Here is a 12,769-nt window from a genome sequence, read left to right as displayed (position 1 = left end):
GATTACTATAAAAATGCCACTGGCAGTGAAGGGGTTAACACTAGGGGGCGGGGAAGGGGTTAAGTATGTTCCCTGGGTGTGTTCTAACTGTAGGGGGGGTGGCCTCACTAGGGGAAATGACTGATCGCTGTTCATACATTGTATGAACAGAAGATCAGCATTTCTCTCCCTGACAGGACCGTACACACACAGCGCCCGGTCCTCGCTCTGTAACGAGCAATTGCGTGTGCCCAGCGGCGATCGCGCCCACCGGGCACGCGCACGGGAGTCGGGGTAAGCGCGCCTCCAGCGGCGCGCATGCGCCCCTAGTGGCCTGCGCGAGAGCCGATGTATAGCTACGGGCTCACGCGCAGGGGAGCCGACCTGCCGCCGTATAACTGCGGCTGGTCGGCAAGCAGTTAACTGACAATTACGCGGTTGTGCGACGTGGCTCCCAAACAAAATTGGTGTCCTTTTTTCCTCACAAATAGAGCTTTCTTTTGGTGGTATTTGATCACCTCTGCGGTTTTTATTTTTTGCGCTATAAACAAAAATAGAGTGACAATTTTGAAAAAAAAAAAAGCAATATTTTTTACTTTTTGCTATAATAAATATACCCCCAAAAATATATAAACAATATTTTTTGTGATCGTTTAGGCCGATACGTATTCTTCTACTATACATGTTTTTGGTAAAAGAATCGCAATAAGCATTTATTGATTGGTTTGCGCAAAAGTTAAAGCGTCTACAAAATAGGGGATAGTTTTATGGCATTTTTATTAATATTTTGTTTTACTAATAATGGCGACGATGAGCGATTTTTATCGTGACTGCGACATTATGGTGGATACATCGGACACTTTTGGCGCTATTTTGGGACCATTCACATTTATACAGAGATCAGCACTATAAAAATGCATTGATTACTGTGTAAATGTGACTGGCAGTAAAGGGGTTAACCTGTAGGGGGGCGCTGAAGGGATTAAGTGTGACCTAGGGATGTGTTCTAATTGTGTGGGGGCGGGGCTACGTGTCACAGAACACTGATCACTGCTCCCGATCACAGGGAACTGTCATCACTGTCCTGTCACTAGACACAACAGGGAAATGCTTGTTTACATTAGCATTTCCCTGTTCTTCCTCTCCGTGAGACGATCGCGGGATTCCCGGTGGACATCGAGTCCGATGGGACCTGCGGTCAGACTCACTGAGCTTGTGGCGGGCGAAGTATATATACATCGATCTGCCCAGCCGTGCCATTCCGCCGACATATATAGTCGTGCAGCGGTCGGCAAGGGGTTAAGGGTTCTTTCACATGAGCTTTTCCAATCAGGTGCACCTGTCCATCATGCCATACTGTCAGGAAGGCGTGTAAATGGCCCACATTTATTACAGGCATACCCTTCTTTTAAGTACACAATGGGGTTTATTTACTAAAGCTGGAAAGCGCAAAATCAGGCTAATTTCTGCATAGAAACCAATGAGCTTCTAACCCAGCTTATTCAATTAAGCTTTGGTAATAAAACCTGGAAGCTCATTGTTTTTTATGCAGAAGTGAGCCTGATTTTGCGCTTTCCAGCTTTAGTAAATAAACCCCATTGTGTACCTAAAAGTGGGGTATGCCGGTATGTAGCAGGACAACAACCCCAAACATACAGCCAATGTCATTAAGAGCTACTAGCGTAAAAAAGAATGAGGAGTCCTGGAAGTGATGGTTTGGCCACCACAGAGCCCTGATCTCAACCCTTATCGAGTCTGTCTGGGATTACAGGAAGAGACAGAAGGATTTGAGGCAGCCTACATCCACAGAAGATCTGTGGTTAGTTCTCTAAGATGTTTGGAACAACCTACCGGCCGAGTTCCTTCAAAAACTGTGTGCAATTGTACCTAAAAGAATTGATGCTGGTTTGAAGCCAAAGGTAAATCACATCATATATTGATTTGATTTACATTTTTCTTCTGTTTACTCACTTTGCATTTTGTAAATTGATAAAAATAAACAATTCAAATATATGTATTTGAAAGCATTCTTACCTTACAGCATTTCTTCACACCTGTCTTTTGCTCAGTTCTGTGTATATATCCTGTGTGCGTATATATATATATATATAAATATATATAGATATGTTGTTTTATATCTATATATATATATATATATATATAGATATATATAGATATATATAGATAGATATATAGATATCTATATCTATCTATCTATCTATCTATCTATCTATCTATCTATCTATCTATCTATCTATCTATCTATCTATCTATATATATATATATATATATATATATATATATATATATATCTATATATATATATATATATATATATATATATATATATATATATATATATATATATATATATATATATATATATATACATACATATACACACACACACACATTATATGACCAAAAGTATTGGGACGCCTGCCTTTACAGGCACATTAACTTTAATGGCATCCCAGTCTTAGCTTGTAGGGTTCAATATTGAGATGGCCCACCCTTTGCATCTATAGCAGCTTCATCTCTTCTGGGAAGGTTTAGGAGTGTGTCTATGGGAATGTTTAACCATTCTTCCAGAAGCACATTTGTGAGGTCAAGCACTGATGTTTCAACGACAATGCCTGGCTCGCCGTCTTCGCTCTAATTCATCCCAAAGGTGTTCTATCAGGTTGAGGACCAGTCAAGTTCCTCCACCCCACACTTGTTCATCCACGTCCTTTATGGACATTGCTTTGTTGGAACAGGAAGGGGCCACCCCCAAACTGTTCCCACAAAGTTGGAGGAATGAAATTGTCCAAAATGTCTTGGTATGCTGACAATTTCCCTTCACTGGAACCAAAGGCCAAGCCCAACCCCTGAAAAGCAACTCCACACTATAATCCCCCCTCCAACAAATGATTTGGACCAGTGCACAGAGCAAGATCCATAAAGACATGGATGAGCGAGTTTGGGGTGGAGGAACTTGACTGGCCTGCACAGAGTTCTGACCTTAAAGGAGTTGTAAAGGAAAAACATTTTTTGCCTAAAATTACACAATAGTGTGACGATTCTGTTAAAAAACGAGTAAATACCTATTAAATTCCTTCATCTATATCACCTCCGGTGTTCTAGTTTCTGTTCTCTCATTCACTTCCTGGTTCATGTAAGAACTACATTTCCCAGTATGAATTGCGGCACGCCCAGTAATTCACACCTGCTTGAAGTCTCTAACACGTAGAGAGCGTCCTGCCACACAGATGTAGTTCCCAGGAGGGGGCGAGCACGTCACTGACCACCGCAGTAAAGCCTCCCTTCACGGTGGTCAGTAACAATCAGACAAGCAGGAAGTGAACAGAACAGAGAAGAAATAGAGCAACTTCTGAGCAAAAACGAACAATGAAAAAGTGAAAAGAGGAATTTCTGCAGGTAAAGGATGCTTATTATGAAAAAAAACAATGTCCTTTACAACCCCTTTAACCCGATAGAACACCTTTGGGATGAATTAGAATGCAGACTGAGAACCAGGCCTTCTCCTTTTACATCAGTGCCTGACATCACAAATGCACTTCTAGAAGAATGGTCAAACATTCCCATAGACACACTCCTAAACTTTGTGGACAGCCTTCCCAGAGGAGTTGAAGATTGTAACGGTCAGGGGTTAACACCGTTACGATATTCCATTCAACCAACCCAAGACAGCTTCCGACACGCCACAATCCAGCAGACAGGACCCATTGGATTTTTCCCAGAACAACTAGACACGGCTCTGTTCGCTAGTTCGAAACAGAATGACACTTTAATGGTAAACTCAGGCTTGTTATATACAGTTAGAAGCCCCAAGAAACAATGGCTTAACTCCACCCACAACATGACACAATGGGTGCTCAATACACATTCCTTTAGATAATGACATTCAGATAATCTACATGAACTAATTACTAGTCATTTACCCAGACGTTCTGACTCCGCGATAAGCTATTCTCACCTGATACACAATACACATTCCTTTAGTGAACACAAGTCAGACGTCTGACCTTTAGAGTGTGTTAACGCACAACACATATTAGCATCAATAGAACTTTCACACAATACAGGGTTAGTTAGCATAGCACCATGATATCTTAGGAGCCAGGCTTAATTAACACAATAGACAATAGAATGCAATCACAGCAAGCTTTCATCACTACAGCCAGGTAGCTGGAGGTGATTAACATCAATTAACATCTCAACAGTCTATGTTCCACATTGAAGGAGACACTCTATTGACCTGTTGTGTTCAGAATGAACAACTTGTAATATTTCAAGATATCCTGCAATACATGAATTATCATTACTGTCCCATCTCATGTAATCCGAGATATCATTTCTCAGTCATCCTATGCCCCTATTGGACATAGGATGACCCTAGACCCAAGAGTCAGCTGGCACAGGAGTACCCTGCATCCTTCTCTGGGTATCACGGGCCATTCCGTTACAAAAATGTTATAGCTGCAAAGGGTGGGCCAACTCAATACTGAACCCTACGGACTAAGACTGGGATGCCTTTAAAGTTTATATGCGCGTAAAGGCAGGTGTCCCAATACTTTTGACAATATTATGTACAGTATACATATTTCGACTTTTGACTATATAGTGTATACATATTTCGACAATATAGTGTAGACATATTTGACATTAATTATTATAATCCATAAAAAAATTATATAAAATATGTCTTCAGAGATATTTTAATAAAAAAAAATATGTATATATATATATATATATATATATATATATATATATATATATATATATATATATATATATATATAATATCATAGGTGTGCACATCCTATTGCATTAGAGTGTGCACCCCAAAGCTAAAACACATGGGGGCAGATCCACAAAGATCTGCCCCGGCGCATCGTATCCGAGATACGCTACACCGCCGTACCTTACCTGGCTTAAAATCGAATCCATAAAGAATTTGCGCCGTAAGTTACGGCGGCGTAGTGTATCTCAAGCGGCGTAACGGCGCAGAATTCAAATCAGCGATTAGGGGGCGTGTTTCATTTAAATGATCGCCGAATGAACTGCGCATGCGCTGTCCCTAAATTTCCCGCTGTGCATTGTGCTAAATGACGTCACATAGACGTGAATTACGTCCATCCCGATTCACGGACGACTTACGCAAAAAAAAAAAATTCAAAATTAACGCAGGGACGACGGCCATACTTAACATGGCAAGTCTAACTATACGCCGCAAAACACCAGCTTTAACTATACGCCGGAAAAAGCCGACTAGAGACGACGTAAGAGAATGCGACGGCCGCGCGTACGTTCGTGGATCGTCGGAAATAGCTGATTTGCATACTCGACGCGGAAAACGACGAGAACTCCACCCAGCGGACGCCGAAGTATTGCATCTAAGATCCGAAGGCGTACGAAGGCATACGCCGGTCGGATCCAACCCAGATGCCGTCGTATCTTGGTTTGAGGGAAATTTGAAAGTACGCCGGCGTATCAGTAAATATGCAGGCATACTCGCTCTGTGGATCTGCCCCATACTATATGCATGTGTGTGCATGTGTATATTTACTGAGGGTGTCAGTAGAGCAGTGGATAGTGTCAGTGGGCAATGGATGGTGTCAGTAGTTTTTATTTGTATAATTTTTCTACAATTTATTTATTTATTATTTTTCTATTTTTTGGGGGCAGAAAAGGGGAGAATTTGGTGAGATATTAGGGGTCTTAACAGGGGGAATATGCACCACATGGGGTGATTAGGGTGTGCCCAGGAACACCTGGCACACCCTGTGCGCATGCCTATGATATGTATATATATATATATATATATATATATATATATATATATATATATACATTAAAATATCTCAGAAGACCTATTTTATATAAATTTTTTATGGATTATGATAATTAATATCAAATATGTCTGTTATTAGGACTGATGAAGGGGTCGTGGATCCTATAAATGTGTTTGCTCACGGAGAATCTTCAATGCACATTCTAAATAATAAAATAATAATATACTACTACTAATAATAATATTAATAATAATATAATAATAAATATTCCTTTTAAAATAGTGGAGATCTGATAATTCTTTTGCTTTTGGCCATATAGTAGTAGATGTCATGGTCAGGTATCCACAAACCCATAGGTGTGCGCAGCCAATTGCATTAGGGCAGGGGTGCCCAACCTTTTAAAGAGCGAGGGCCACTCAATAAACAAAGCAGGCAAATGACAGGTCCATGTTCACTCTGCATATTCAGAGCAAATAGGGGCACAGCCCACTCTACTCTATTGGCCCTCCAATCCGATCTGCCCAGATGGAAGGGGACAGATCCCCCCTTCAGTTTTTTTTTTTTAGCAGATCAAATTAGAGGTAGGTGGGTGAAAATTTTGGAGTGCGGCTGTCCAGCTTTTGTTCTTTTGTTTTTTTGCTATTACCGCATTGCCAGCACCCTGGTGGTTCAACAACCCCTGATCATCACGAGGCTCACCTGGAGCGGTGAGAATTCTGTCTAGAGGTGAACGAAGGGTCCAATTGGGTCAAACTGATCATGTCAAAGGAGCCTAAAGCCGTTTACACACATTTTTTCGTCGGATATCCGATGAAGCTGACTTTCATCGGTCTTGCCTACACACCATCAGTCAAAAATCCGATCGTGTCAGTACAACACTACGACGAGTCGGAAAAAAAAATTAAGTTCAATGCTTCCAAACATGCGTCGACTTGATTCTGAGCATGCATGGATTTTTGACCGATGGAGTTCCATACAGATGATCGGATTTTTCTATCGTTTTTTTATCCATAGGAAAAATTTAAAACATGTTCTATTTTTTTTTACACCGATGGAAATAAAACCGATGGGACCCACACACGATCGGTTTGTCTGATGAAAACAGTCCATCGGTCGGTTTTCAGCAGACAAACCGATCGTGTATACAGGGCTTTAGGCTGCTTTCACATTGATGCGCTGCGGTTTACCCACACCCCGGATGCAGCGCAGTGCGCCTGTGGCTTTCCTGCAGGTTACCTGCATTTAGACTTCTATTATATACTGCAGGGGTGGTGCACTTTCTGAAGTGCATCAACCCACAGGTAATAACAAAAGTCTATGGCTCAGTGCAGGTAAACCGCAGGTGTTCTGCTCTGCACCTGCGGATCCATTTGAAAGCAGCCAAGTAACCACTGCAGAACAGATATGCCCATATATACACTGTGATTTTATTATTAAACACCTTTAATAACAGTATTCCATTCAGGTATCACCAGCTGCTGCCATCCCAGGCAGAGAGAATTTAGTATCACCCCACCTGTGGCAAGAGTTGGCGCTATACATGCCAACCCACCATCCCAGAGCAGGAGGTCGCGGGCCACATCAGAGGGCTCAGCGGGCCACATGTGGCCCCCCGGGCCAATGGTTGGGCACCCCTGCATTAGGATGTGCACCCCCAAAGATCACTCATGATGAAAGGGAAGGGGCCGGTAAGTTACATATTTACTGGCCCCTTCCGCCACTCACTCTAAAACATCCCTGCAGAAACAGCTGGAGGGAGAGGAGAGTAGGAAAGCCGGAAGTGGTGCAAGGAAAAGGAGGGGTGATCCAGGGCAGTAGGGGGAATCTGTGCTGCACAGAGTGATTAGGGTGTACATGGGCACACCCGGCACACCCTGTGTGCACGCCTTTGCACAAACCCATGACCATGCATGGTGTAAAAAAAAGGGTTACTGTATGTTGTATTACACAAACCAAATTTAGCAACAGGTTTTGCATATTTGCAAAACATATCTTACTTTTTATTTGGAATTCCATTTAAAGGGGTTGTAAAGGTAATTATTTTTTTCACCTTAAAGTGGGGGTTCACCCTAAAAAAAAAAAATTGTTATCTACCATACAAACGAGCATACTAGCATCAGCTACAGTATGCCCTTTTTTTTTTTTTTTGCGCTGTGCTTACGGTTTAATCCGTAACTTTCGTTTCAGACTCCGGTCGGGAAATGGACGTTCCTATGAAGAGGGGTACATGATTGACGTTTATCTATGGCGCATCATGCCTTCCGAAAAAAGCCGAAATAGGACGCGGACATATACGGCGCCTGCGCAGTCAGCTCCTAGTCTGTGCGCAGGCGCCGTATAGCGCCGTGAAGAGCCGAGTCCTACTCCAGCTATTTTCGGAACGTGTGACGCGCCATAGCCGGCCGTCAATCATGTTCCACTCTTCATAGGAACGCCTACTCCCCGCGGGTGTCTGAAACAAAAGTTACGGATTAAACCGTAAGTACAGCGCAAAAAAAAAAAAAAAAAGGCATACTGTAGCTGATGCTAGTATGCTAGTTTGGATGGTACAAAGTTGTGTTTTTGGTTGAACCTCGGCTTTAATGCATTCTATGCATTAAGGTAAAAAAACAACAGATGTTGCCGCCCCCCATCCCCCGTTTTACTTACCTGACCCTTCGAAAGTCCAGCGCTTGCCCCGTTATCCTCCTCGAGTCGAAGCCTGGCCGTTGACTGGCTGCATTGAATGGATTGAAAGCAGCGCAGCCATTGGCTGGTGCAACTGTCAATCACATCCAATGACGCGGCATGCCAGGGGGCGGGGCCGAGTGATACAGCGGCGGCTATGGCCATCGCTGTATCACGGGAGCGCGCCCGCAACAGCTCCACACTATGCAAGCTTGCTCGCAAATCTGTGTGGAGTTGTTGCAGGGAGGAGCCGAGACAGCCGCCGAGGGAACCCAGAAGACGTGGATCGGGGCCACTGTGTGCAAAACAAACTGCACAGTGGAGGTAAGTATGACATGTTTGTTATTTAAAAAAAATGTAATGTTTTCCTTTACTGACCCTTTAATACCATGTCTTACTATTTTCAAACTCTTCTGCATCCAGCAGTTAGAGGCTTACACAATGCAACAAAGATAGAAGCCAAGAGAAGAGGCAATTGTGGGTTTTCTAGCACTTTCCCAGACAAAGGGACCTGCAAGGCATTAAGTGGATTTCGCAAAAACTTGAAGAGTTCAGAGAAATATTGGTTATTGATGAAACACGGCTTTCCGAGGTGCAGAGAGCTCTTTGCTTGACAGGTACATCAGAAACAATAACTCTGGCGGTTTGTTCAAAAACTTCAATTATACAGAATGAGATCAATATACATGCTTTAAATACATCGATTTTGTACTTTTTTTAAAAAAGAAACCATTGCATAATAAAACAAGGATAAAAATAGAAAACTTGTTTAACGCAAACTACACAAGTCTTCTCACCAACCTTGTCTTAACCACTTGGCCACGTCCAACGGTACATTTACTGCCGGCGGCAGCAGGCGGTTCCCCCGGGATCAGCGACGTACCCTCACATCACGCCAAACTTACGGGTTTACAAGCCTACCCCCTGCCACTCGTGTTGTGGTTAGACACAGAACAAGTTTGTCAGCAGGTGCACAGCCAAGGGTTTTGGTTGTGAACCTGCTGATTGCTGTGGCCAATCACAGCACAGATCAGTGTGTGTTAGTAAACACAACATAGATCTGGCTATTTTTTCATCCTTGATTTCACTCGCCGTTCGAGACTAGGCGACTCGGCCCCGCCCCCGCTCCCTCATCAGGGATGACAACAGCAGGAGCCAATGCTCTCCTGCACCTCACTGGATTGGACTAAGGTAAGAATAAAGGGGGGCTGGGGGTCACCTGTAGAACAGAAGGTAACCTCGGGGCTTTAGAACATCTTTAAAGTAGCATAGTGCTGAATAGAAAAAAAATGGTCTGGTCCTGAAGAGGGTAAAACCTTCTGGAGGTCCAGTGATTAAAGGAAAAGTATAGCCATAGCTTGCTTGGCTGTACTTCTCCTGTGGATCACAGGAGTGCATTTGGTTTTTGTCACGGTTATGCAGTAATGTTTGTCTGTCAGCTTACCTCTCCTCATGTGTTCACCTTTAGAGGCCAGCCACTCTCACGTGACTCCTTAAGTAATCTCTCCTCAAAAAAAATTATTGACAGGGATTATAACCCTCCCTTACTATCCAAAATGAAAAAAAAAAAAAAAAAAAGTTTAGCTAGTAGTTCTACTTGAATAATGATTGAGAGGGTTTAGTTCTGCTTTAAATAAGAAATTACTTTCAGTTGGGTAAATATAAATAATATTTAGTGTACTAATATTTCATATATACAACACCACTTGCCACCAGCATGTGGTAAGGCTCAAAGCAAAGCACTTGTATTCCGCTGCTCCAACAAACAGCTGTGCTGTGAAAAATAACAGGAGAGATAAGACTACACACACAGCTGAAAAAGTCAGAGGAGGAAAAAACACCCTACCTCTATATTAGCAAAGAGGTATTTGAATAAGGCAGGCTGCCAACAAACACATTGACAATGCTATATATAGATAGATAGATAGATAGATAGATAGATAGATAGATAGATAGATAGATAGATAGATAGATAGATAGATAGATATACAGTTTTTCCCCCCTCAAACAATAGGTGCTGGAACTCAACCACAAGCCCCAACCCCCCCCCCCCCCCCACACACACACACCCTCCAATTCATATCAAATAGTGGGTGTGGTTAGTCAAATTTCACAAACAGTAGGAGGGTCTTAAAGGGACATTAAATACCAGGATTGCATTCAGGGCTCAATTCCTGCGGGAACGCGTGGGAACGGAGTTCCTGCACTTTTTTCCCAGCAGGAACGCAGTTCCCTTTGCAGGACTAGAGCAGCCGAGCCGCCCGAGCCGATCCTTCACTAAGCGGCGATGCCCAGCTCGAGTCACTGCCAGGGGCAGGCGAACCTTAGTAATCCTTTATGTTACTGGCCGCTTCCTGTATATGGATTCATCGGGTAGTGTGCTGGTATTCCGTCACTTTCTCAATGCCGCAATGTCTCCTGGGAGCTTTTGTCATTGGGATTTAGAAAGAACTTGCTTAAAGTTCTTTCTAAATCCCGCGATAACTCGCGGCAGACCTCCGCGATGTCTCCTGGGAACAATGACAAAAGCTCCCAGGAGACATTGCGGCATCGAGGAAGTGACGGAATACCCGCACACTACCCGATGAATCCATATACAGGAAGCGGCCAGTAACATAAAGGATTACTAAGGTACAGTGGATCGAAAAAAAAACATGCGGTTTAGTAATTATGCATATGAGCGTATCATTTTTTTGGTGGAGGGAGTGGATCTTGGGTGGGAGTTCCCACACTTTTTCCCCAGGACTTGACCCCTGATTGCATTACATACAGAGTGCAGAGTTCAGGGGGGGGGGGGGTTGCATACAGAATGCAGAGCTGTCATTTGTAAATACAGAAACTGGACTTCTGTGTTTACAAGTGATTGTGGTGAATGGGCACCAAAGGGTCTGAGTCAGAGGTGGTGGAACTAAGTTCCACCAAGTTCCACCTGAAAAAAAGCCCTGTATATATATAAATATTGTTACATGTTCTAATGTTATCTTATAAGAAAGAAAATATATATAAAACATCAGTTTCTAAACTTAAAAACATTAAAAAAAATAAACTGTAATTTTATTTAATTAATAAATGAAACTTAAATATTAAATATTGCCAGAATGCAAACAAATCTTTAGCCTCCAACTGTCAAAATCCAGTTGAGGTTTGAATCTGATTGGTTGAAATGTCGTACAAGACAGAAAATTCTTTTTTCAACCTTTGCTCATTTGCCACTCGCGCCTCACCTGATCAGCAACGGCACGTGCCAACTTGTCCATCCTGGAGCCGGCTTCGGCAATCTTCTTGGCAGCGTTAATCACATCGGATGTGTTCTTTAGTGGACCTTTCCCTCTGCAAAAGAAAACAGTCTAATTGCAATTCAGGACTAAAATAAGCACCTGATCCGAACTACCTTATTCATCGATCGCCCCTTCTCACCGTTGTATAAATGATTGGTAATTTACTGTGAGTTCACCTCTTAATGGCACGCTGGAGAAAGGAGGAAACCTGCCAGCTTCCGCTCTTATCTGAAATTTCCTCACCGGCAATTTACTTTGATGGCTTCTTCCAGCTCATGAATTATATTTAATAGTATGTACATTTTTAAGTGCTCATTAAGGAGACGGGCCTGCTGAATACAAAAGTTGGAGAGGACCGAGTCACTTTTAGAGACTGCTTGGTCCAGTGAGCGCCAAAGACGTTGTTGGCAAATGTCCTCTCCATCACCGGCCGCCATCCAATCAGGATTTGTGCAATATGTGCATCTATCCATCAATCAGTTTCTCCATGTCGTAAAATGCTTATACCTGTTTGCCTCCATTGCTCAATGAGCCGTTTTAATGGAAATGGCTGTTTGAAGAGGAATTTTGGCCTTGTAGGGTACATCTTATTAATGAGGAACAAAACTAGAGGTTTAAACTGAAGGGAATCTACATTTTTTTTTTTTATATAGAAATTCACAGCATGTGAGATAAATCCATTTATTTTATGCATGACCTATTAAAGTGGATGGAGGTCAGATTATTTTTATGCTCTCTGGGCTCTGTTAAATTAGTAAACCTGAAAAAAAAATGTTAAAGTAAAACTAAGGCCCCTCTCACACGGAGCAGTGGAGGTGCGGTGACGGTATAGCGGCGCGATTTTTAGCGCCGCTATACCGTCGTATTTACCGCGATATTCGGCCGCTATCGGCTTTAACCCCCGCTAGTTGCTGAAAAAGGGTTAATACCGCCCACAATGCGCCTCTGTAGAGGCGCATTGCGGGCGGTATTACCGCGGTTTCCCATTGATTTCAATGGGAAGGAGCAGTATAGGAGCGGTAAACACCGATATTCGGCCGCTATCGG

At 42.8% G+C, this 12,769-nt stretch overlaps 1 protein-coding gene across 2 annotated transcripts in view; it reads right to left on the bottom strand.

Moving 5' to 3' along the window:
• CTNNA2 (catenin alpha 2) overlaps positions 1-12,769 on the bottom strand; it is an 832,954-nt gene that overhangs the window by 189,285 nt on the left and 630,900 nt on the right. For both annotated transcript variants that reach the window (XM_040335493.1, XM_040335494.1), the window contains exon 9: positions 11,669-11,774. In XM_040335493.1, coding sequence (XP_040191427.1) covers positions 11,669-11,774 — 106 coding nt within the window. The remainder of the gene's footprint in view (positions 1-11,668; positions 11,775-12,769) is intronic.

This window comes from Rana temporaria, chromosome 1, assembly GCF_905171775.1.
Source record: "Rana temporaria chromosome 1, aRanTem1.1, whole genome shotgun sequence".
NCBI classification, from domain to species: domain Eukaryota; kingdom Metazoa; phylum Chordata; class Amphibia; order Anura; family Ranidae; genus Rana; species Rana temporaria.
This window is presented reverse-complemented; position numbering and strand designations above follow the sequence as displayed.